Source organism: Erythrolamprus reginae, chromosome 3 (genome assembly GCF_031021105.1).
Source record: "Erythrolamprus reginae isolate rEryReg1 chromosome 3, rEryReg1.hap1, whole genome shotgun sequence".
NCBI lineage: Eukaryota > Metazoa > Chordata > Lepidosauria > Squamata > Dipsadidae > Erythrolamprus > Erythrolamprus reginae.
The window spans coordinates 74766043-74792275 of NC_091952.1; the positions used below are offsets into that span (position 1 = coordinate 74766043).

A 26233-nucleotide genomic window follows, 5' to 3' on the forward strand; every position below is an offset into this window, starting at 1 on the left:
ATAATTAATAATTAGTGCATTAATAAATAGACTATACAGTATTTAAGAAATGTGAGGTAACTTGTATTAAATTTAAATCAAGTCAAATATTCTTGTCCAGTCCGTTTCCTTGTTTCTTGTAATCTCTCCAATGTGACAATTTCAGGCCAAAAGCAGCTTGAGCTCAAAAGTAGCTTATTTCCTTTGCCATAAAAATAAATGTCCATCCCTATTCTTGTTTGATTGATATGCCACGTTGGTATCATTAGTCCTTTACCTTAAAAGCATCACTGACTAACAGTCACTTAACATTACGTAATGGCTGAAGTCTACGAAAACTCTCTGTAGATACCCCATTTAGGCTTCTCTGTTTGAAATGCAGTTGATTTCATTAGGGTGAAATAGATTTCATTCTCTTAAAAAATATCTTCTTTTTATCCCATTCCTCAGCCTGTTCAGCTTGTAAGGACCCTCTGTTTGTCTACATGCAGGTCATAATAGTTCAATAATTGCTTGGCTTCCATTTTAGACAGCAGCAGTAGTTTTCTAATTATTTTCTTTGCCACCTGTTTAAATGGAAGAGAGAAGTCCAAAATGATAAGTCATGCCACGTTGTTATTAAATTTGGGCTGTCTCTGGCTCCACTGATGATCTGATTTGCTTCCAGAGCTGGCAGGAGCTAAACCCTCTCTGCATTTCTTATGTCTTCAGCCTGAATCAATGGGTCTGGCAATATATAAAATGCATACACAAGCAGAGGCTTCTGGTTCACTGTTTGGTCACTCCTAAGCAGCCCCACCATTTCCAAGGTGCTGGTACAGCACCACCTCATGGTCTTTCTTTTGGCAGGAATTTATCTTCTGACTTTGGCATTGGTTCTCACTCTTCCTTTTGTTTTGGACTTGGCACTGGCTGAATGGCACAGATGCAGAGTTCCCCTTTTGGTTTCCAAACAGAAAAAAAAACCCCAAGTCTGATTCCAAAGATTGCAGGCAGAGCAAGATTTTGACTGGGTCAGCTTCAGTCTGCCAAGGTTAGCTGATTTGCCTTCTAAACAGGATGTCTCTTGACCCTTGCACAATATGGGAAAATTCAATGAAGCTAACAAATTTGGAAAGAGAAAGAAAGACACAGCGGAGACATAAATATTGCCCTTTGACCACTGTAAACTATAGAAAGTTATATAAATATTTTTTTATTCTCATGAATAATTTGATTTCCTCCAGGTGCACTAACTGAGCACAGCAGCAGGACTAAGAAAATAGCCAAATACCTTCTTTTAATTACTAGGTTAAAGGTAAATAAGCAGAAGTATACCATGACTCTCAAGCAGCTTTTCATTTTAATTTTTTAAAAACTAAATTGTAACTCTTAAATATCATGGGTAAGATTAAGTTTTTTTTTTCTTTTTGCTTGAATGAAAAGTTATCAGCTTCATGTGATGGACTATTCCTGGGCAACACCTATGATTGAAAATTTGAATGTGCAGAAATATTTTTTAAGGAAATAAGAACGATTTACTTTTACTTTGGGGGGAACAAATGTAAAGCAAACTATATAACCCCCCTCCCCATATCTCTCTGTTTGGTAGTAAAGTGGGATTGATTATGTGTGAGTATATATAAAATTAGTTTAGGGAGTGCTAGTCAACATCCCAGTCCTTTCCTACATAGACTTCTATTTACAAATATTTCCTTGAGAACATGTAACATTAACTCTTTTGAAAGGTATTGACACTTTTCCGTTACTGTTTTAGCAATGGGTTTTTTTTTCTGTTAAACTGAAAGTATATGGATAGACTCAGAAATAGTCTTGAGATAAAACAGTGATAGTTAACATAGATACTGTAAGCCTTGGTGTTACTACTTTTTAACAACCCTCCCTTTAAAACACCTCTGCAAAGGCAATGATAAATTACTGTTAACTATTTAACTGATGGTGCTCTGATTTGTTCTGCAGTAAACAGAGATGCTTTGTGATCCAGACAGTCAGTTAGAAGTCCTTTCTGGACTTCTGAGCACATCCAAATTTTTGAAAACATGTCGTGGGTATTCTCCCAATTAATTACAATAGTAGATTTGATCCATCGCAAAGTACCCATATTCCAGAGGGCAAACAAAATACTAGGCTTCACTTATCCAGTGTTTCATTTTTGTAAGAATGTCTGAGAAGAAAATATGCTGCCAAGAAAACAAAATATCGGCCTGAAGCATAACTTGTATTTTCAATAGTGCTTCTAGGCATGAAATAAATTCCAGAGGCATTGCTGAAATATAGGTTATGCTCAAGGCTGGTGATTTGCTTTCCTCTGCTCTGCTCCACTCTATGCTTGGTAACATGCTTCCTTCCCAATTGTTTTCTTAATAATAATTTATAAAAGCTAGAAAAAGAGAGAAGCAATTCTGTTAATTGTTGTGGTTAGCTCTGGCCCAGCTCCTGCCCCAAGGACTGTGGGTGTGGGGGAGACATCCACATGCTGCAGGCCTGTTTTGCCTCCGGTGGAATCTGATGATGAAGGCTCCTCTGACCAAGAAGACATGAGTGACAGGGAGGAGGAGAGTGTGGCAGACAGCTCAGAAGGAGATCAATTGTCTAGCTCCTCCTTGGATTCAGAACAAGAGTTAATGATACAGCCACACATGCGGAGAGTGATGCATAGGCCAGTGATTTTCAACCTTTTTTGAGCCGCGGCACATTTTTTACATTTACAAAACCCTGGGGCACATTGAGCGAGGCGGGGGGGGGGCCTAAAAAAAGTTTGGACAAAAAAATTCTCTCTCTCCCCCTTCCTTCCTCTTTCTTTCTCTCTCTCCATCCCTCTTTCTTTCTCTTCCTTCCTTCCTCTCTTTTTTGCTCTCTTTCTCTCCCTCCTTACCTCCCTCTATGTCTTTCTCTCTCTCTCCTTCCCTCCCTCTCTTTCTCTCTCTCTATCTTGCTTTCTTTCTCTTGTTCTCTCTCTCTCTCTTGCTTTCTCTCTCTCTCTCTTGTTCTCTTTCTCGCTCACTCGCTCTTTCTCTCTCTTGCTTTCTTTCTTTCTTTCTCTTTCTTTCTCTCTCTCTTGCTTTCTTTCTCTCTCTGAGCTTCATGGCACACCTGACCATGTCTCGCGGCACACTAGTGTGCCACGGCACACTGGTTGAAAAACACTGGCATAGGCAACAACAACTGAAAGATTATTATCAAAGAAAATGAGGCCACCTGTGGGTTTGGCCATTGTGGAGGATTATCTGATTGTTGTGTTTCATGACTGCCTTACTGACTTTGACTTTTTGTGTGCTGATTTTTCCCTGCTTTGAAACTAAACCAGAGCAAAGTGTGTTTCACTTTGTGAAAGAAGAAGGACTTTGAATTGCCTCACAGCTGCAAGCTAAGTATCACAGGACTGATAAGGGACTTGTATAAATTACCAGTTTGTTTGGAGACTAGTGCTCTTTGCTATACCAAAAGAGGGCTTAGTTTAAGTGAATTTTCATTATAAAGAACATTGTTTTGAATTTTCAAACGTGTGTGTGTCTAAAATTTGTACTTGTGAATTTTTGGGAGGATTCTACCAGAGAGCCCAACAGAACAGTTAATATTCACTCATGTTTTTTCCAGATACAGTTACAAAATATAAGTATTTAGGTCTTTACATGAGACCAATTTCCTATATCACCTTAAAATAACTTTCATTCTGTCAAGGGCAATGTCTCTTTCCAATCTTTTAGTAAAAAGGAATTGGCTGTGAGATTATTAACTTTATGCAGCATTGGGGAAAACCAGTATTACTAAAAATAAATGTGCGTGGCAAATTCCGAAGAAGTACCCTCTGAAGAAGAAATAACATTTTGAGTTCCTTTCACAAGCATGTTCTCCCAAAAGGATAGTACTATCAGCAATTTAATTTTTACCCGTCTTACTTTTTACAAAATAAAAAGGTACTACAAAGAAAAAAATGTTTTTGTTTGTACTAATTGCCATTTACCGGTATTTGCAGCAATTTTGTCAACTTATGGAAATGAAAAACTGCTTTTCCAAATAGGGGAAAGAAATGAAATATTTAAACTGTTACAGTAAAAGGTAGCATACGTATAAAAATTGCCTTTTTTCCTCGAGTGCATTGTGGCTATCTGTGAATATTTTCAACTTCACTTTTTCCCCCCTTTGACAGTACATGCTTTTACTTATTTTCCAATTTCAAGCAAGACACAGTACATGATGACATCAAAGAAAACAAGCTAAAAACACAATTGGTTCTTTATTTCTTCCAGGAAAAAAAAGATAAAGGGAAGGAAAGGGGAGGCTTGTTGTGATTATACTCTCCCCTCCGCAAGGATAAGTACACAATATTGTTGAATTATTTGCTTTAAAAAGTGGGATAAGCTGAGGAATGGAAGAAGGTTCTCTAGTATAAGGGTATTGAAATCAATGTCAAGTATAGAGGTAGTTTTAGATTTATGAGTATAAAAGTTGAAATGAACATTGTATTCAGCTTATTATAAGCCCTCAAGCGGGATACTGTATATATCAAGCAGAAGCATCATTCTTTTATTCTCCAACAACTTGATATTTTGAGGCATATTTCTTGTTGTATTGGAGTTAATATATAGCCAACATGACCGCTTTCAAGGACCATAACTTGATCGGCATCAATTTTGCTGCTAACATATACAGTAACATGCTTAAGATTAAGAACAGCCCTGTTCTTTCTGCTTGAAAGTTAAAACATAGAATTGGAAGGGGCCATCAAATCTAATCCAAGAATTCAAATTAAACCAATTAATACAGATTGCTGCCTAGTCTTTGTCTGAGCACATCCAGTGAAGGAGAGTCTGCCAGCTTTCTGGGTAATTGATTCCCATTCTTGAAATGCTTTTATTGTTAGCAATGTGGTTTTTTTTAAATTCACTTGTTCCTGCAACTTAAATTCATTATCTGGTGTTCTGCACACTTTGGAATTTTTTTAAAAAGGTCCTGATACCATATATTTTCAAATGTTGAAAGTCTACTCTAATTTCCCTCTCTTTTTTCTAAACATACCCAACTTTTAAAAAAAAATTCTTAGAGGTCTTTGTTCCTAGATCCTGGATCATCTTTTTTGCCCTTCTTCAATTGCACTATTGCAATTTCCCTGAATTGTTTTTAAAATAAAATGCCCTCAAGTGGACACTACTGAGATATGGTTTGCATGCTACAGTTGGATTTGTCATCTTTGCAGCCATCACACTGTTGATTCCTGTCCAGTTTTGCAATCAACTGCATTTTTTTTTTTAAAATGTACTATTGTTAAATCCATTATCCCTCCAACCTACACCTATTTTTGTCTTAAATTTCAGTCTGTTACTTGAAGCCCACTCCTCCAACCTATTAAGATGGTTTGGAATGTTACCTCTGCTTTCTGAGGTATAAACTAGTCAACTCAGTTTTATATAATCTATAAAGTTGGTAAGTATAGCCAGTTAGCAACTTTCAGAGCACACCATTTGCTGCCATCAGCATGGAATTGTTCGGGAAAAAGTGTTCGGAAACTTCAGATCGTGCAGAATGCAGCTGCGAGAGCAATCATGGGCTTCCCCAGGTATGCCCATGTTACACCAACACTACGCAGTCTGCATTGGTTGCCGATCAGTTTCCGGTCATAATTCAAAGTGTTGGTTATGACCCATAAAGCCCTTCATGGCATCAGACCAGAATATCTCTGGGACCGCCTTCTGCAGCACGAATCCCAGCCACCAGTTAGGTCCCATAGACTTGGCCTTCTCCGGGTACCGTCGACTAAATAATGTCATTTGGCGGGGCCCAGGGAAAGAGCCTTCTCTGTGGCGGCCCCAACCCTCTGGAACCAGCTCCCCCCGGAGATTAGAACTTCCCCCACCCTCCTTGCCTTTTGTAAACTTCTTAAAACCCACCTCTGCCATCAGGCATAGGGGAACTGAAACATCTCCCCCGGGCCTATACAGTTTATACATGGTATGTTTGTGTGTATGTTTGCTTTTAATAATGGGGTTTTTAGATTTGTTTTTACATTGTCTTTATTATTGCTGTGAGCTGCCCCGAGTCTACAGAGAGGGGTGGCATACAAATCTAAATAATAATAATAATAATAATAATAATAATAATAATAATAATAATAATAATAATTGGAAGGGACCTAAGAAGTCATGAAGCCCAAGTTCTTGTATGTTGCAGCATTCACTGCATCATTAGTGAATCTACCATTAGCTCTATTTAGCAAAACGCACATATTTCACAGCTCAGCAAAGAATTCCTTAGGACATCCTTTTTCTCTGGTCATTCTCCTTCTCCTTCATTCTCTTTGAAGATATCTAAGAATCTGAAGGATCTAAGCTCTTCCTCCTTTAATGCATGCATCAACTTTACACAAACACACACACACACACACACACACACACACAAAGGGTTGGCTTTTGATTACAACAGCACCCCTATTTATCTTGCAGATTTTGCCATTGCCCACACCAAGGATAACCTAATTCATTTTCTATATTTGGGAAGGACAAAGGCCTTTTTCTTTTATCTTTTCTCTTCTGTCAAGCCTTTCCTCTTTAACAATACCTTGGCAGTCTAAATAAGTTAAAATTTATTTCAACAAAATCAGATTTTAACTGCTCATCTTTTGTATTTTGTTATTCATTTTCCAAAGTGCTCTCTGGGCTCAAGGTTGCAAACAAATGGAGAAGGAGAAAGAGGAAAATAGCGGACAGTAACAACAGCAAAAACATTACCATGTTATATAGATAATTCCCTTGTTCGCATAGGTTTAAGTTGAGAAAATGTTTCCTTCTGAGTGGCGTTGTCATTTAGCTTCACTATACTGTACAACATTACAGATAACAACATTTTACTCTATTCATTTTCAGAACACCGTGTATTGTTTTATAAAACTTTTATCTTGTTATCACCTTACTTTTGGAAAAACTAGAAAGCCATTGACTGACCTTTGTTAGTTTCCCTTGGAGAGGATAAGTGTTATTTTTTCTCAAGTTCATACTGTTACCTTGTATCTCTCTTTTGAGATTTGTGTTTCTTCTTCTAGTCATTTAGGCAGCATTTTCCATCTAAATGTTCCTTTTTTGCTAACACATTTCATGATATTGTGCCATTAACTACATTGGAAACTTTTTGGCCTTAATGGCGCCTTTCTTGAACTGGTAACAATTCTATTTAAAAAATTAATTATTCCAATTCTGTCTAAATCAAAGGAATCTTAGCCAGCTTTAGCCATTTTGACTTTCCTGATTAATTTTAGATATCCTCTTATGTACACAAATGACATCCAAATGTGAATAAGTATTTAAAGTGTACTAGGCTCTGAATTCGAGGAACTAGTCACAATTATTTCTGTTTGATTGGCCAATGACATCAGTGGGACCGAATACAGTCATTGGAGTTTTATACCTCAGTCAATGTAGTGGTACTGAGTAGCTTAATTTAATTGTTTTGAATTTGAAACCAAATTGCTTTCACCAAGAAAAGTAACCCCCAAACATTAATTCTTAAGAAACAAGCTCTCTTTGTCAAGGTAGCTGCTTGAAGTAAATGCTGCCCTTCCAGGGGCTTTCAAATCAATTGTGCTGCAAAAGTAGCTGCCAACACTAATAACACTTTTGTCTTGAATGTGCTGTGTATTTCCTCAGGATGTCACTTTTCTCATCAAGTAAACCTACAGGCACTCAAACAGTTTATGTCTAGAACAATACAGAATTAAATAACAGTTTCTTCGCTTGTAAAGAGATAAGTGAAGTTCAGACTGCTCTGGGTTTTAAAACAGAGATCCCAAAGAGAAAACAAAACATTAACAATTGATTAATTTATCCATGCTTATTTATCTGAATAGCAAAAGCCTTTCATCCAACAAGCTTTTTTCTCTCTTGTATATGTTGTCCAAAATTCACTACATCTTAGGTGACAATTTTCTTCCTAGTTCACAAACACTTTGGAACAGGAATCTATGGAACCATTTTAGGATTCCAAAGGGACAAGTCAGCACAGATGAATAAGAAATATCAAGCAGAAATGCAGTGGGATCATTTGATTTTAAGCCAATCACAGTGGTGAGATGATTCAAGTTTATTACTGTAAATCTTTGTTGCTTTTTTTTATTTTCAATGCTGCAACTTCATCCTTTAGCAACGATTATGGCTAATGTTGTCAGTGACTCAGATTTTAATGAAACATAAAGAGTGAGGTGATCATTTCAAGAAGCCCTGGTACTCCTTTGAAAACCAAAGATTTTTTAAAAATACAGAACATAAGGGAACCATATGAAATGAATGCTGTTGTTTTAGGAACAGCAGAGCATTCAAGAGCCATTTGATTATGCTATTAGACTCTGGAAAGATCCAGGCAAACATTGATAACAACACATTTGTTATCCTATCTATTATCCAATTATCTATTGGATGAAAATATTTGGCAATCCTTGGGCTTGCCTAATTATTTGTATCCAACAGATGATGCAACAATCAACAGCTTAGAACCAATATTTGGGGAAATGAATAAATTCAGCAATTTAGCTTTACGTTGATATTTGCAGTATTTTACTTCAAAAAATAAACTTCTAGCACAATTTTTTGATTTCAAGGACATCAGTATGAAATGGCTTTCTGTTTGCTGTTATTTTTGTCTCTCCCTTGATAATTTAATTATCAAAGTTATTTTTGAAGGATCCAATAATACAGCAACACTATCTGGACAAATAGCCTGAAGCTTTTTTTCCCCCTGCAGTTCCTGATACATTTCAGAGTGCCTAGAGTCAGTTTTCTTCTAGTTTGAAAAATCCATTTAATCTTTTATGTAAAGATAATATTTTGATGCCAATAAGTTGTTTGTAAAAAAAGTGGAGGATTGGAAGGCCAATGAATATAGTCTGTTATTTTATGCTGTTTTTGAATTGATATTTTGGCCACCTATTTTCACAGCAAGCTCTATTGCAATAAACTCTAGTGCAGATAAATTATCTAGGCCAGTGATGGTGAACCTATGGCATGGGTGGCACAGGCGGCATGCAAAGCCATATTTGCTGGCACACAAGCTGTTGCCCTAGGTCAGCTCCAACGTGCATATGTGTGCGTATCGGCTGATTTTTGTCTCACACAGATGCTCTGGAAGAGCATTTTTGGCTTCCAGAGAGCCTCCGGGGGGGATGGGGGAGGGTGTTTTTACCCTCCCCTGGATCCAGGGAAGACTTTGGAGCATGGGGAGGGCAAAACACAAGCCTGCTGGGCTCACCAGATGTCAGGAAGCAGGCCTCTAGAGCGCCTCCAGGGGGCAGGGGAAGCTGTTTTTGCCCTCCCAAGGCATTGAATTATGGCTGTGGGCACTCACGCATGCACAATAGTGCATGCCCATACTTTTTCGCACCCAAGTTAAAAAAGGTTTGCCATCACTGGCATTGAGCATATATCTATGGGCAGAGTGATCAACCTATTTCAAAATATCATACAAATTTGTCCCTAGCAGCAACCCAATCAGCTGGAAACTAGAGAGGGTGTGCAGCAAACAAGGAATCTCTTGATACAAGCTATTCAGATCTTAGCTAAGTTTCTCCAAAACCTAAGTTTCTCCAAAACCTAAGTTTCTCCAAAACCTAAGTTTCTCCAAAACTTAAGTTTCTCCAAAACTTAAGTATAATAAAGTTGTGTCCAGAATTTTTTTTCCAGTATCTGAACCAAATTCTAGAGTATCATATTTGTAATGTCTTTATCTATTTTCCGCAGGCTTTATTTGATACTGCTCAGCAACATACACACCGAGACGGTATTTAGGATAAGTGGTCCTTCTAATAGAAAGGTGCAAAATAAGTAACACAATTACTACCCTGAGAGCAATCAATGAATCTATTGATGAGGATAGAAGTAACTTCAAAAGCTGATTTGTACTTAGCTCACTCTGATCTTTTGAAGGGAAGAAAATAAAGGGAAAAACTATTACTCACACAATCCATCCATCATCTTTCGGAGCAATTTAAAACATATTGAAGGTACGAATTTACCAACATTGCTAAACTCCTGCCAGTGAATGAGGTGCCTTGCCTTTTTTTTTTCTTCTTAAAGTTTCCTTTTAAAATTTATTTTCAACTGGAGGTGGAAATCCTTTTATAAGTTCCTTAGAGGACAGTGGAGATTGATATAGGAGGAGTACCGTGACCATTCAGAATGGATGAACTCCTCTTAGTCTTTTTGGACTGCAAAGGACCATTTTCAGCCTAACCGAATAAGCACTCTGTGGCAATTAATCAGATCTTGACCCTCCAAATCAATGTTGTGTGTTTGTGTGCAGTAAATCAAGTTATTAGTTATTATCAAGTTATAAATTAGATTCCAGCTTCAATTTAAATAATGAAATAAAGTTACAATAGTACCTCTGATCACAGCCATAATTCATTCCATAACTTTGGTCACAACCCAATTTGGTTGTAACTCAAACGTAATTTTGAAAATTTGGCACTTACAAAAAAAATGGCGCAGAAGGGAAATTGGTTGTGGAAAAAAAAGGTGATTTTTTTTTGTTGGAACACAATTTGGTTGTGGTCCGAAGCGTTTGTGACCAATGACCACTTAATTTTTTTCCAATAAAAGCATCTCATTTTTGTATCCTATTCTTATTTTTGTATCCATTCCTTGTTACTAGAGATATCTATTCATCATAGCAACTCTTTCATTCTCTTCAGTTTATACTCTTGAATACATCTTGTTCCTTTTATCCCACATTCCATCAATATAAGGCAGCACTGTAACTGCACCAAGATAGTCCAGATTTAAATGTAAAATCTCTATGATTTTACAATATAAAGGATGTATTTTGCATTATCTAATGATCTGAGGGTAGGAGACATAATGTGACATCTCAGCTGTTCTTAATATATGCAGACTCTTATATTAAACTGCATTTCATTGTTTTAGATTGTGTCCTTTTATTGTGATTCCATACATCTTTTTTGCTTAGGTTAGTTTGAAAGAAATTATCTCCTGCTTAATGAGTAGACCAATTACTGTTCATAAAGGATGATAGTGACTCTTTAAAGGTTATTTGAAGGTTGATTGTTATCTTATTGCTTATATCTAGCAAATCTATTCAGGCTTATGAATGAATTTGACCTTTTTATAGTTACTGGAAGAAAAAAAATAACAGAACAAAAGTTAATTTAGGACTCTATACTACAACAATTTCCCAGAGAGATGAAAGGGCATTCAAATCGATACTTGTACAATAACACTTCTGATGAATGTTTGTACCCAATTTTCTCATTTTGTGAACTTGAGATTGGAAATTTTGAATAGTTTTCAAAGACCATATTCTTTATGTGCTCTGAAGTATGTGGTATTGTGTCCAAACAATGCAAGAGGATAATCATTATAGAAGTATCACTGGGCCTGAAAAGGTCAGTTTGTTGGAAATGTCAGCTTTCAATGCAACTATGCTGGACCTTCATAGGCAAAGATCCAATTAAAGGGACGTGCCAAGGTGTATAGAAACCTAACAGTGACCCAGAATAATAATATGGTATTGCCCAAAGCTTTAAGTTGCTGTTGTTTTAAATATTGAAGTTATCTTTCCAAACATCCTTTCTATGAATATTATTTATCGACCATCCCACTTTCTATCAGGCAAATATGCACACATGCATGTACACTTCAGATTTCCTGTATAAAGCAAATGAAAAACAAAACTCAACAAAATCAAATATTACCAGTAATTTTATAATCCCCCTATTCCACCTTTCTCTATAAATACCAGCCAACATACTAGAACTGGAACAGGCTACAATTCTAACTATAATATATTTAGAACTAAAATAGAATAAGAAAGAAAAAAGAAAAAGAAATTAAAGAGAAAACTAAAGTGCAAAAAGAAAAAAGAAGAAGAAAAAAATAGAAAATAGCAAAAATTCAAATAAAATCTTCCAATAGCAGTCATAATTACAATTTTAGATTTACATTTTCTCTAAAGTTATGATTTTCTCATTAATTATGTTATGATTTTCTTATTTCTCTATTGTGTCCTACCTAATTGTCAGAATTATAGATAAGTTGATTTTTTTCCTGTTTTTGAGAAAAAGTCTATGAGGAATTTCCAGCCAACAATAAACATATATATTATCTTTTCTCTAATTAAATGGGCAATTTGATCTTGAGAATGCTCAAGGTTGACTCAGCTTTCTATCCTTCTGAGGTCGGTAAAATAAGGACCCAGGGAGCAATATGCTGACTCTGTAAACCGCTTAGAGAGGGCAGTAAAGCACTAAGACATGGTATATAAATCTAAGTGGTATTGCTATAGCAATACATACTGTTCAAAAAAATAAAGGGAACACTCAAATAACACATCCTAGATCTGAATGAATGAAATATTCTCATTGAATATTTTGTTCTGTACAAAGTTGAATGTGCACAACAGCATGTAAAATCTTCAGAAGAGAAGGATTTAGGGGTAGTGATTTCTGACAGTCTCAAAATGGGTGAGCAGTGTGGTCGGGCGGTAGGAAAAGCAAATAGGATGCTTGGCTGCATAGCTAGAGGTACAACAAGCAGGAAGAGGGAGATTGTGATCCCCTTATATAGAGTGCTGGTGAGACCACATTTGGAATACTGTGTTCAGTTCTGGAGACCTCACCTATAAAAAGATATTGACAAAATTGAACGGCTCCAACGACGGGCTACAAGAATGGCGGAAGGTCTTAAGCATAAAACGTTATCAGGAAAGACTTAATGAACTCAATCTGTATAGTCTGGAGGACAGATGGAAAAGGGAGGACATGATTGAAACATTTAAATATGTTAAAGGGTTAAATAAGGTTCAGGAGGGAAGTGTTTTTAATAGTAAAGTGAACACAAGAACAAGGGGACACAATCTGAAGTTAGTTGGGGGAAAGATCAAAAGCAACATGAGAAAATATTATTTTACTGATAGTGTAGTAGATCCTTGGAACAAACTTCCAGCAGACGTGGTTGGTAAATCCACAGTAATTGAATTCAAACATGCCTGGGATAAACATATATCCATCCTAAGATAAAATACTGTACAGGAAATAGTATAAGGGCAGACTAGATGGACCATGAGGTCTTTTTCTGCTGTCAATCTTCTATGTTTCTATGTTTGTTAATCTGTGTTGCTTCCTAAGTGGAAAGTTTGATTTCACAGAAGTTTGATTTATTTGGAGTTATATTGTGTTGTTTAAGTGTTGCCTTTATTTTTTGGAGCAGTGTATATCATGCCAGAGTCTACCTGATACATAGCCTTTCATCCCTTTATTTGGAACACAGTGGAACCAGCTATTCTGACAATCTAGTCTAATGTGCTTCACTTAAAGAACATTTCCTTCTTTTTTTAAAAAGGGCATCCATCTCCAGAAATCCTTTTATAAATTGCCTTTATTATTTTTATTTTTCTCAGCACACTTATCTGCTATAAACTATTCCCACAAGACCTTAATAACCATTTCAGTCATTTAGGACAAATGAATAACTGCCTTGGGCAGTAGGTGCCAGCAGAAGAGCAGAAAAGAGAGAGAAATCTCCCCTCCCGAAAGTATTTTGTAAGTTTTCTTAATTTCAGGAAAAGCAGAATCTAAACCTAAGGTTGAACCAAAGGGCTTTTGTAAATATTTCTGCTAAGGTTGAGATCATGATCCACCCTCTGGCCTATTTTGATGATCACTTATGGACACTGCTAGAAAGCATATTTTTTGGAACTCATTAAAAATGGCAATCTGAAAAGGCGTTACTGTCCACATGAGAAACCTACATATACTTAAGAAACCCCCATACGGACAGTGAAACAGACTGGTTCTAAGTTGGCAACTGACTGACACAAAGCTGTACATTCACAGCTTTATTTATTTAACCTAAATGCTGAATGTATGTAAAGGGATGCTGGATAGAATGGTTTTAAAACTGGAGACAAAACATGAATTCCCTTGGTACGGCAATCACAAAGCCCTTGGAAAACTCTTGGATGCTCAGATGCTATTATATCTCTATAAGCAATTACAAAAATCAGAATAATGCAAGCCACTGTATTCCCTGTGACACTCCATGAAAACAAAATTTGGACTTGGAAAAAAACTGATAGGAAAAGCATTGATGTTTTTGAACGTTGGTGTTTGAGAAGGCCCCTGAGAATACCATGGACATCCAAGGAAAAAAATATGAATCATCTAATAAATAAAAGCCTTAGTTCTCATTCAAAATACAAATGACCAAATTCAAATTATCTTACTTTATGCTAATGTTTTCAGTCCCTTTTTTGGCCCCTTTTTCAGGCCTTCCTTCCTTTTTTTCCTTCCTTGCCTGCCTTTGCCCCAGCTGCTGTCTGACTCCTTCCCTGTTTACCTGCTTTTGCCCCTGGCTTATCATGTGCCGGCGCACCCCAGCTGCTCTCCTGCTTCTACCCCGCTTGCCTGCCTTCGCCTGCTCTTGCCACTTGCCTCGTAAATTGCTGTTATGTACAGAGATAAAGGGGTCATGTCGGGCCTTCCTCCATTCCCTCTTTTCGGAAGTTCTGGAAACTTAAAGCCCCACAGTCCACACCTCCCTCACTGGTTGGTCTGGGATGGAGAAATATCTTTCAGCTGTGGCGAGGGGGGCGTTTGCCCAGGTTCGCCTGGTGCACCAGTTGCGGCCCGATCTGGACCAGGACTCACTGCTCACAGTCACTCATGCCCTCATCTCCTTGAGGCTCAACTACTGTAACGCTCTCTACATGGGGCTACCTTTGAAAAGTGTTCGGAAACTTCAGATCGTGCAGAATGCAGCTGCGAAAGCAATCATGGGCTTTCCCAAATATGCCCATGTTACACCAACACTCCACAGTCTGCATTGGTTGCCGATCAATTTCCGGTCACAATTCAAAGTGTTGGTTATGACCTATAAAGTCCTTCATGGCATCGGACCAGAATATCTCCGGGACCGCCTTCTGCCACACGAATTCCAGCGACCGGTTAGGTCCCACAGAGTTGGCCTTCTCCGGGTCCCGTCGATTAAACAATGTCATTTGGCGGGACCCAGGAGAAGAGCCTTCTCTGTGGCGGCCCCGACCCTCTGGAACCAGCTCCCCCCAGATATCAGAGTTGCCCCCACCCTCCTTGCCTTTCGCAAGCTCCTTAAAACCCACCTCTGTCGTCAGGCATGGGGGAATTGAATTTTTTTCCCCTTCCCCCTAGGCTTATAGAATTTATACATGGTATGCTTGTTTGTATGATTGGTCTCTTAAATTGGGGTTTTTTAGATTACTTTTTAATATTAGATTTGTTACACTGTTTTCTTTATTGTTGTTAGCCGCCCCGTGTCTTCGGAGAGGGGCGGCATACAAATTTAATAAATAAAATAAATAAATAAATGGGCAGCAATTTGGCTTTCGTGGCTGGCCACACGCCCTATCCCTGCCTGCCTTTTCCTTCCTTCCACAGCTGCTGGCAGAGAGGCACACAAGCCAGGTTAAGCTACTGTTGCTCATCCCACTCCTCCGGTCCACATCTTTACCCCACCCAGACTTGCCTGCTGTGGAGAGTGGCTGGGGGCTGTAAGTTTGCACCACCTGGATTGCCGCTCTCTAATCCACCCACCCGCTTGGTCAGATTGTGGGAATACTTGGCCTCCCAGCTACCCGCCGTCCTCTGGAACAGTAGTGGCAGAGAACACGGGATTACCCGCAGCAGGGAGGGAGTGGGAGAAGGGGGTATCTGCTTGCAGAGAGGGAAGAATGCGGGGTTGGTGCTTTTGGGACAAGGAGAGCCAGAAAGCTTCTGGGTTTGGTTCACCTGGCCTCTCTGCCTCTCACAGCCACGTGTCCTTCATGGACGGCAACTATGGCCTCATAGTTGTTTCCGCCAGTGTTTCTCAAATAGTGGGGCAGGCCCCCGAGCGGGCACAGAGCATTGCTGGAGGGGCACATGACCCCAGGAAATACATTGTACTCCAATCACGCTCATAAGCCGCTTGAGTTTTTTTCAGCGAAAACATGCTGGATATTGCAAACAATGCTCCCAGTGGAAAGTTGGGGGGGGGGCACGTGAAATGTTTACTTTTTCCTGGGAGGGGGCATAACAGAAAATAATTGAGACCATGTAGTATGCCAAGGACATTGGCTTTATTAAGCTGAGAGGGAGGATAGCTATGGACCATGCACTTTTGGTTGCCCACTAAGGCTTCTGGCTGACACCCCCTTAGTTGCCCAGAGTTCTCTGGCAATGTCCATGACATCTCCTGGGTCTCGTGAACATGTGCAGGTTAGGGGAAAAAATCTGAAAATGTGTGTAATGTTCTAATGTACAGAAGTTATAGTTAAATATATGGCATATAAATAAATATGTAAGTAAGTAAGTAAGTAAATAAGTAAGTAAGTAAGTAAATAAATAAATAAATAAAGTGGGTGTGTGAGGTTGAATGTGTATAGTTTTAGAAGAACACTCTGTGTATATACATACAGTACATGTACAGTACAGTATATATAGTACCTAAAATATCTTAATCCATACTATGTAATGTGTATGTAAACATATGGCATATATACATAGGATTAAATAGTGTATTTTGGATGTTTACTAGTAGTAAATAAATAGAGAGGAAATGTTATCTTGTTGAGGCTTTTGAGGTGAGTAGCCGGGAGGCAGGGCTGGGTGTGATGAGTGATGTTGAATTGGCCACGCCCACCCAGTCACATGACCATCCAGCCACGCCTACCCAACCAATCATTAGGGCAGAGAACCAGTTGTTAAATTATTTGAATCCCACCACTTAGTTACAATTACAAAAAGTAATAATTGATCTGTAGTCAGGCCACAACTATTTTTAAAAATGTGGGGGATTGGCCTTTGTTACTTTTTTTTTTACATGAAAGCAGAATAGCAGATAAGGGGGCTGGTGATCACAAACAAGCCTTTGCTTAACATCTCAGCATGGAAAACTCACCGAGCACTTCTTTTAAAACTTGCACTTGCAACAGAGTTAAAAATAAAACTAAATTGTCCTTATTCCTGTGTGTTCAGCGATACAGAAAGTGGGGATGAAGCACCAGGTAATGCTGTGATTTAAATGACATAAATTTGATGTAAGACAGTAATCTTGGTGCAACCTTCACGGGGTAGCAGATAGCATTTTGTATTCCTTGAAATAATGCTATTTGACCAGCGTAGTAGGCTTCCTAGAATCAACAGTAAGGAATTATGATGGGTTGTCAGCTGGCTGCATAAAGTGTATTCCATAAACCCACCCAGTGAATATTGATTCATTAATACTAAAGCAGTAGTCTATTGGCATTTATTTAAGAGTAAAACTTAAGTCTTCTTTTACTTGGTGGAACTTGCTTCTGAGTAAATACGCACAAAATCAATGCTAACCATCCTCTGGTTAACTAATCTCTCCTCCTGACAATAGGTCGAGTAGAGAATATTATCTCTAGAAGTGCTTTTTACACCTTGCAAACAGATTAACACAACGCCCTACTAATTTATTTGCTGTCTTACTCAGAGCATTCTCCTTTTCTTCACCCTTCATTCGAGTCAGCCTTTATTAAGAAGATATTTAGCGGTCTATTTTTAAATACAATAGCTTTCAGCAACAAACATGAACAGTAATTACTCAAGATTGTATGAAAACCCATTCAGGATCCCTTGATGTATATTTTGATCAGAATCAATGTAGTATTCATTAGCATGGATTATCAAGAAGAGTTAGAGCATGAGTTTCAGTGGAGAACAACTTTCTGTCACATTTTATTACCCTGTATCATTTTTACTAATAGGTATATTATAGCTCCATGACTTTGAGTTCACATTATTTTCATGCTTCAATTAGTAAGAAGCAGACAGAACTATCAAGACAGTAATGGGAATAGCTTTTCAGAGAATTGTTAAGAATGAAAGTTACTTTTTTCCCCTTCAAACCATATTTAAAGCTATTCTTGTTATCTAATTTCATATGGCAGCTTCCAAAGCAATGATATTATAGTGGCAAAACAAACTTCAATCAATATAGTAGAATGGTATAGCCCTCATACCATCTCATTTTACACAAAGAGGGTCAGCATATTATTTTTCAAACCAGTGAAAATTAACTGAGCAACGCAGAACTATTCCTGTAATTTTATACAATTTAACAAGTCAGAATCGAAACTTAAAAGTCAGGTGAGAATTATTTCTGAGTTACCAATTAATAAAATAGGTTGATTTACGACCACAACTGAAGCTGGAATATTGGTTTCAAGTTATTGCAGTCATTAAATGGGGTCATCACATGACTTGATTCGATTTTATTTATTTATTTATTGATTGATTTATTGATTGATTGATTGATTGGATTTGTATGCCGCCCCTCTCCGGAGACTCAGAGCGGCTAAAAGCAACAGTAAAACAGTGTACAATAGTAATCTAATACTAAAAATGATTAAAAACCCATTAATATAAAAACCAGACATACATACATACCATGCATAGAATTGTAAAGGTCTAGGGGGGAAGAGGATCTCAATTCCCCCATGCCTGACGGCAGAGGTGGGTTTTAAGTAGCTTACGAAAGGCAAGGAGGGTGGGGGCAATTCTAATCTCTGGGGGGAGTTGGTTCCAGAGGGTCAGGGCCGCCACAGAGAAGGCTCTTCCCCTGGGTCCCGCCAAGCGACATTGTTTACAACCACAATTTACAACCACAATTGAGCCCCAAACAGACATCAATGTCTGTTGCAAGGTGAGACATTTATTAAGTGAGTTTGGCTCCATTTTTACTATCCACCTTACCAAAATTGTTGATTAAAGATTTTACGATTGTTTTTACAACAGTTGTGAATTGCCATGGTCATTAAGCAAATTGTGCGGCCATTAAGTGAATCCAGTATAGCCAATGAATATTTTTAAAGTTTTCTGCACATTGTAGTCATGTGGCCAAGATTCCAAAATCAAGAGAAAACAAGAGAGAGAGAGAAAGGGAGAAACAATCATGACTTTGAGGATGGGTCATAAGGGATTTTTTGAAATGCCTTGTTACTTGTTACTGAAAAGCCATTAAGCAACTAGTCATTAAGTGAGGACTTAATGAGGACTTAATCTCATAAGTTTATGTTCATTTTTTAAAAGAAAAGTAGATGTTCAAAATGTTACAGATCAGTGGTGGGTTGCTCCCGGTTTGGCTGGTAATACCAGTGGTGGGATGTTCTGCTCACTTGCCTGGGACGCTTCTGCGTATGCACAGAAGTGTCACACCCACACGCGAACCAATAGTAAAGGGTTTTATAACCCACTACTGTTAGTGATATATTATTGTAAAAGCCTATTCATGGACTCGCTCATAGACTTGAATAAGATTATCTAGAACAGTGTTTCCCAACCTTGGCAACTTGAAGATATTTGGACTTCAACTCCCAGAATTCCCCAGCCAGTGAATGCTGGCTCGGGAATTCTGGGAGTTGAAGTCCTGATATCTTCAAGTTGCCAAGGTTGGGAAACACTGATCTAGAAAACCGAAAACATAAACTGAATAAAGATGCAATACTTCTTTTTAAAAAAATCCAGCAATTAGCTCTCAAAATTAAGTTTTTGGCAATGATCCTGTGGAAGAAGCCCCAGAAAATGAATAATTTCTAGTGCTTGTAACTAAGCACCTACATTGAATTCAATTATATTAAGAGGCAAACAAAACATAAGAGACAAGGTACAGTAATTTTATGCTCTGGGCAGTAACCACTGTGTTCTTTGTCCGTCCTGAGAGGACTTCAACCAAAAACAATTGCTTCTGGATAAAATGGAAGTGTTTCTTTGGTGAGTCCAAAACCTGTTCTTTCTGCTGCCTTCTAAAACCATTTCAATTATAGGTGAAAAGTGGGTGTAATTATCCCTCATGCTAAAGTTGATAGTTTAAAGAAAAAAAGAATATCTGCTTTAATTCTAGGAATCTTTCCGAGAAAAGCATTAGTCTTTCTTTTGTGTTGGTAACCTCAAACATGAATATAAAATGGCCCTTAAGCAATGGAATATTTTCTTTTATCTCCTACAAAATTGCTGCCCTCTCATTGTTTCAGAGGCCTTAGAGCATGAAGAAATATAGCACTTTGATATATCACAGAACAAAATGGTGGGTGTACACAAACACATACAAACAAATAGAACACTGGTGGAAATGACAAAAAGTCTGCTTCTCATTTTCAGACTACCAAAAACCAGAGAAAAGTAGTCTGCTTGCATCTTATTTGTAAAAACAGATTGCTCACTATAGAGAGAGAAGCAATACGATTTCAATTATGAAATGGAACTAAACCCAATGTTAAACACTTTACAGTACTTGGATCTAAAAGTAACCATATGTTCCAATAAATAAAAGACCAAGCTAACTTTTAGAATGAAGATATATTTATTGGTTATAAGCTGAGCTGCAAAGGATAGAATCCTTGATCCTACTCTATATGCAGCTAAATTACATAGTACAGTGATACATTGTCTTACAAACTTAATTGGTTCCGGGACGAGGTTCTTAAGGTGAAAAGTTTGTAAGACGAAACAATGTTTCCCATAGGAATCAATGGAAAAGCGATTAATGCATGCAAGCCCAAAATTCACCCCTTTTGCCAGCCAAAGCATCTGTTTTTGAGCTGCTAGGATTCCCCCGAGGCTCCCCTCCATGGGAAACCCCACCTCCAGACTTCTGTGGTTTTGTGATGCTGCAGAAGTCCGGAGGTGGGGTTTCCCAGCAAAGGGAGCATCAGTGAAATCACAGCATCACAAAAACACCAAAGTCCTCAAAACCCCATCTCCGGACCTCTGTGTTTTTGCGATGCTGCGATTTCACTGAGGCTCCCCTCACTGGGAAATCCCACCTCTGGACTTCGGTTGCCAGCGAAGCACCTGTTTTTGCGCTGCTGGGATTCCCCTGCTGGGATTCCCCTGCAGCATCACAAAAACACGGAATTCTGGAGGTGGGGGAAGGAAGGGAAGGAAGCCTAACGGGAATCCCAGCAGTGCAAAAAGAGGTGCTTTGCTGACAATGGAAGTCCGGAGGCGGGGCATGCCAGCAGTGGCGGTGGGTTTGTAAGGTGAAAATAGTTTGTAAGAAGAGGCAAAAAAATCTTAAACCCCGGGTTTGTATCTCAAAAAGTTTGTATGACGAGGCGTTTGTAAGACGAGGTATCACTGTACTTTGATAACCAAATAGTTATCCCAGAAATCAATTGAGGTACTTCAGCATCAGATGAAACCATGCCAGAGCCTCAATAAGGGCAAGTGATTCTGCAGTTATCACCAAAGAAGTCATTGTGATGCTTGGTAGAAGCAGAGGACCTAAATGTGAAAGGACTACCAAAACTGAGGCGGAGATAAAGATGCACAAGCGGGTAGGATCCCCACAGATCCTCTCATCTCCTCTTCACAATAAAAAAGGACACACCGGAGCTTCCTACAAGCAGCATTGCGTTTTGGAATTGAGTAAGCACACTGCCTCAATTTATACGCGGTTTATTCATAAAGAGCACCTTTTAAAAGCAGAAATGCATGCAAGGAGGGAGAACGTGTGAACAGAAAAATACAGAGAGTGTTTTTTGCCCAAAGAGCTGGATGTGGTACAGGCAGTTTGGAGTTCAATCCAGAGTCAAACCACAGGAGACAAAGTGAACCTAAAATACATTAAAAGGCTATTCAAATGGAGTGAGGGGAGGTAGGAGAATTCCCTGAAGTAAGCAGCCAGGAGTCAACCGGCAGAGCTCCGATAGCAATAATGCATCAGTCACAGATGGTTAGTTGGTTGCAGCACTCTTTTGGCCTTTTTATACCTGCACTTCCCTGCGACCCAGACATGACCCGGCAACATCTTTTTTCTGCCATGTCTGCGTAACATTCTTAATCTTATCAGAATTGTAAATCGTTCTTAGCTGCATCACCATTAAGGTTGTGTTTTCCCCCTCCCAAGAGTAGTTTCAAGATATGTGAAATTGGTTGTTTTTTAATCACGCATCACCCTGGAAGTGAGTGACTTTGACCGGAATGAAAGAATAGAAGCGGGATAGGGTTTAGCAATATCTTGCTATTATTTTCTGCAGACTCAAGCATGAGTTGAGAGCACTGTAGCTCAGTAGTGGGGAAAAGAGGCTTTGCTTTCTCTTCCCAGGAGAAGTACAGAATCCAAAAGGACTGTTTGGACCTTGAGTCATGTGTCTACTCAGCTGTTGCCTTCTCCTCCCTCCACCATCCTGACAGATCTCACCCAATCTAAGACATTTTTAATAATGCTACTTATTTTTTCTTTTTACCAGTTTTTGCTTTAAAATGGAGGGAAATGTTCTCTTTTTTGAAAACAGTTTTTAGAACATTGGTGCTTTGTTCAGAGATCCCAGCACACAAAATGTTCTGTTGTACCTTTAAACTATTTGCTCTTTCTTTGTGACTACATATATAAAAATCATTTTAAAATAATTGAAATAAAGCCAGACTCTCCCCACTCTCCCCAAACTCTCGCCAGACCCATCCTCGTATACAGTTCATCTGTTTGGAACCCATACCACATCTCGGATATTAACACCCTCAAAAATATCCAAAGATATTTCATCAGGAGAGCCCTTCACTCCTCCAATCGAAACAGAATACCCTACGAAACTAGACTTACAATCCTGGGTCTAGAAAGCTTAGAACTATGATGCATTAAACATGATCTAAGTATTGCACACAAGATCATATGCTGCGACATCCTGCCTGTCAACGACTACTTCAACTTCAACCACAACAACACAAGAGCACATAACAGATTCAAACTTAATATTAGCCGCTCCAAACTTGATTGTAAAAAATATGACTTTAGTAATCGAGTTGTCGAAGCGTGGAAGTAATTACCGGACTCCGTAGTGTCATCCCCTAGCCCCCAACATTGTACCCTTAGACTTTCCACAGTTGACCTCTTCAGATTCCTAAGAGGTCAGTAAGGGGCGTGCATAAGTGCACTAGTGTGCCTTCCGTCCTCTGTCCTATTGTCTCTCCTATATCTGATATAGCTTTTCTTCTATTCCTATATCCTCTCTCTATTCTTTCATTGATATATTTTATTCCTATATCTTCTCTTCTATTCTTTCTCTGATATATTTTACTACAAGTATATCCTCTATAACCTTCATTGTGTATTGGACAAAATAAATAAATTAAATAAATAAATAAATAAATTAAATAAACTTGGTAGAGTAATGAATATCCTAGCTTTCTGGAGAACTGGAGGCTTGCATCATGTTCTTTCCTATAATTCCCGGATACAGAAGAGAATGAAAACAGAACTCTTGTATGCTCAATTGACATTCTGTCACTGAGCTGTGTCTTCAACACTAGATTTAAACAATTCATTCTTAAATCTTAATAATAAGGATATATATAAAATGTCTTCATATTTTCCCAGAGTTTGACTGTAGACTGGATATTTGCATAGGGGAGAGAAAGAAATTCCTCTTATTCTGTTTTTTTTGTACAACATCAATAGTTTGAATTCTCATAAACATTTAACCATTATTTTATTCCCCTCTTCTAAAATAATGGAGTTGACAATAGAATTTGAGCTGCAGGAATAAACCAGACAAAGGAACAAAACATATATATTGATTACCCTGAGAAATATTGATACTTAAGTAGTTACTATATCAAACATTTTTGTACTAGTTCATATGGATTAGTGGTAGAAAATATATTCTGCTCCAAGGATTAGTGGATGACAGCTACCAGAATCCCAATCCAATGGTTCATGACTGCACCATTTACATCATATGACCAGATATAACTTTTTAAAAATATCTGCATCAGGTACTTGAAATAAGATTTAAATTCCAATGCTGACACACAATGCATACAATTATTACACCTTTAATGAACATTCTCGATCAAGAGAATTCAAGAACCCATTAGCTAGTTGATCCATCTTGAAACTAAAAAATAATTCAGAAATAGTTGTGATCTGGCATATACAGTGTTCCCTCACTTTTCACGGGGGATGCGTTCCGAGACCGCCCACGAAAGTCGAATTTCCGCGAAGTAGAGATGCGGAAGTAAATACTCTATTTTTGGCTATGAACAGTATCACAAGCCTTCCCTTAACACTTTAAAATCCTAAATTGCGATTTCCCATTCCCTTAGCAACCATTTAGATTATTACTCACCATATTTATTTATTAAAGTTTATTAAAAAATATTTATTAAAGGCGGACGAATGTTTGGCAGTGACATATGATGTCATCAGATGGAAAAAACCGTGGTATAGGGGGGGAAACTGCAAAGTATTTTTTAATTAATATTTTTGAAAAACTGTGGTATAGACTTTTCGCGAAGTTCGAACCCGCGAAAATCGAGGGAACACTGTATGTTTAATCTCATCAAAAAGTGATGTCTGGATCTTAGTATCTAATTGAGGGCTATCAATATTGACTTCAGGATCAATATTTAAATCCAGTTTCTTAGCTACAAGAACAGACAAACCATTGCGTTTACAGTAACTGCTTTGGTGACAAGAGACGATGGGAAGCCCAGCCTAAGAATCACATGTAACAATCCAGTCAAAATGCAGTTCTTCACGTGCCAGACTAAACCTATATCAATTTAACCTTAACAGTTATACACTGGGGAGCTCTAACAAGTGGCTGTTCTAAATCTCTTTCTCGTTTTCCATTTCAAGTGCAGGTTGTGTTATCGCTTGTCAATTCCACCTCCTTGGAATGTGCTTCTTCCACTTCTCTATAGTCTATCACACCACTAACCCCTTTGTAGATACAATCCATCACAGTCATCCTGCCTTGACTCCACAAGAATCATACTGCTCCTCTAAGCATTTGCCAGAAAACCAAGAAATAGCTTTACATTTGAACAGTTTGTAGCACGATTAAATCCCACTATATTAAATAAGCAGTATGTATCAAAAGCCATATGTCACATTATACAATTTTGGAAGCCTCTTTTAAAAGAGAGAGAGAGAGAGAAAGTTAAAGCATCTTCCAAATCAAACTATCAATTCTCCCTTGCCACAACATGGAAAAGTAATATAGGCTCCCTCTGATTTTTAGTAAATATATAACGTTACTGCTACAGAAAGTTAAACAGAATGTTTCTGTGATAGTTGAACATACCTTGCGAATTATAGTATATCTACCCTGCAGATATACCACTAAAATAACCCCAGGAGGTTTATAGAAATATCAACACTCAAATTCACAAAGTAAAGGTCTGAAGAGGCAGCTCCGTGAAAGGATAACTGCCCGGGGCTTTACCAAACACAATAGAGCTGTCAGTTGTTATTATGTTAAAGATTTTCTGGGGAACAGTGTTTTTCATTTTGCATGTCAGAGAAGGGATAAAGAGACACTTTCAGACAACCATCTCTTTAAGAAAAGATAGGGAGGGAAAAAACTGAGCTTTGTTCCGTACTCACCAGGGTTGGTTATAGTCAAGAGGTCAAGTTGCCGCTGTTGCTGAAAAACAAATGATAAAAGGAGTTGCTGAAAGGTAACTAATTTTAGCAGGTCAGTTTAGATGTACAACGCTACTGTTCTGGCATTTGCAGTAGAATTAATTACAACTTACATGGCTCACCAATATGAAAGCCATGTGTGTCTAGCATTGACTTTTTGAAGGCTCCCTAATTTGTGTTAAGAGTGTTAGTAATTAAATTGATGATGAATGTACATACATACATCTCTGTTTAGACTTTTCCCCCCTGCTTCAAATAAAGGAAGCATTTAATACATCAACCAAGGAGTAATATGATATGACTTAGTGAAAGGAATTAATGCTCGGGATTCTGTGTTCAAGTACTGTAGTCTTAATTAACATTCTTAGTTTGAGCTCTTTTTAATTGTCTGTATTTTTCGTAGCCATGTCTGTGCACCAGCATCTCTGTAGAATGAATCAAACTGAAACAAATTAAAAAGGAAAGGAAAGAAGCTTTCTCAAATTACTTAGTTTGCAAATTTTATTCCAAAAAGTGGTGGTATTCATTAAAAAGAATTCCTGGCAGGTGATTATGATATGGATTATAGCCACTTTTTACCACAATTATTAATTTTATTTAATTCATTATGCATTATTACAAACTATACATTACTGACTTTTCTTATATCTGTTTACTATGGATATTCCCAGGGGTGAGCTGCTGCCCAGACGGGGTGGAATGCAGTAGGGTAGCAAAAATGGAGCTCCACCCCAGACCACCCAATTTGCACGGAAAGATGTTGAAAGATAATGCAGGGCCTCCTGCAAAAGCCACGCCCACAGTGTGGTAGTAAAAATTTTGGTAGCCCTTCACTGTATTCCTATTTATGA

General features: G+C 38.1%; 1 protein-coding gene across 2 annotated transcripts in view; it reads right to left on the bottom strand.

The window, feature by feature from the left end:
• The window catches only part of BEND5 (BEN domain containing 5), a 1001406-nt gene that overhangs the window by 518118 nt on the left and 457055 nt on the right, over window positions 1-26233 (bottom strand). For both annotated transcript variants that reach the window (XM_070745887.1, XM_070745885.1), the window contains exon 6: window positions 25344-25383. In XM_070745887.1, the coding sequence (XP_070601988.1) occupies window positions 25344-25383 (40 nt within the window). The remainder of the gene's footprint in view (window positions 1-25343; window positions 25384-26233) is intronic.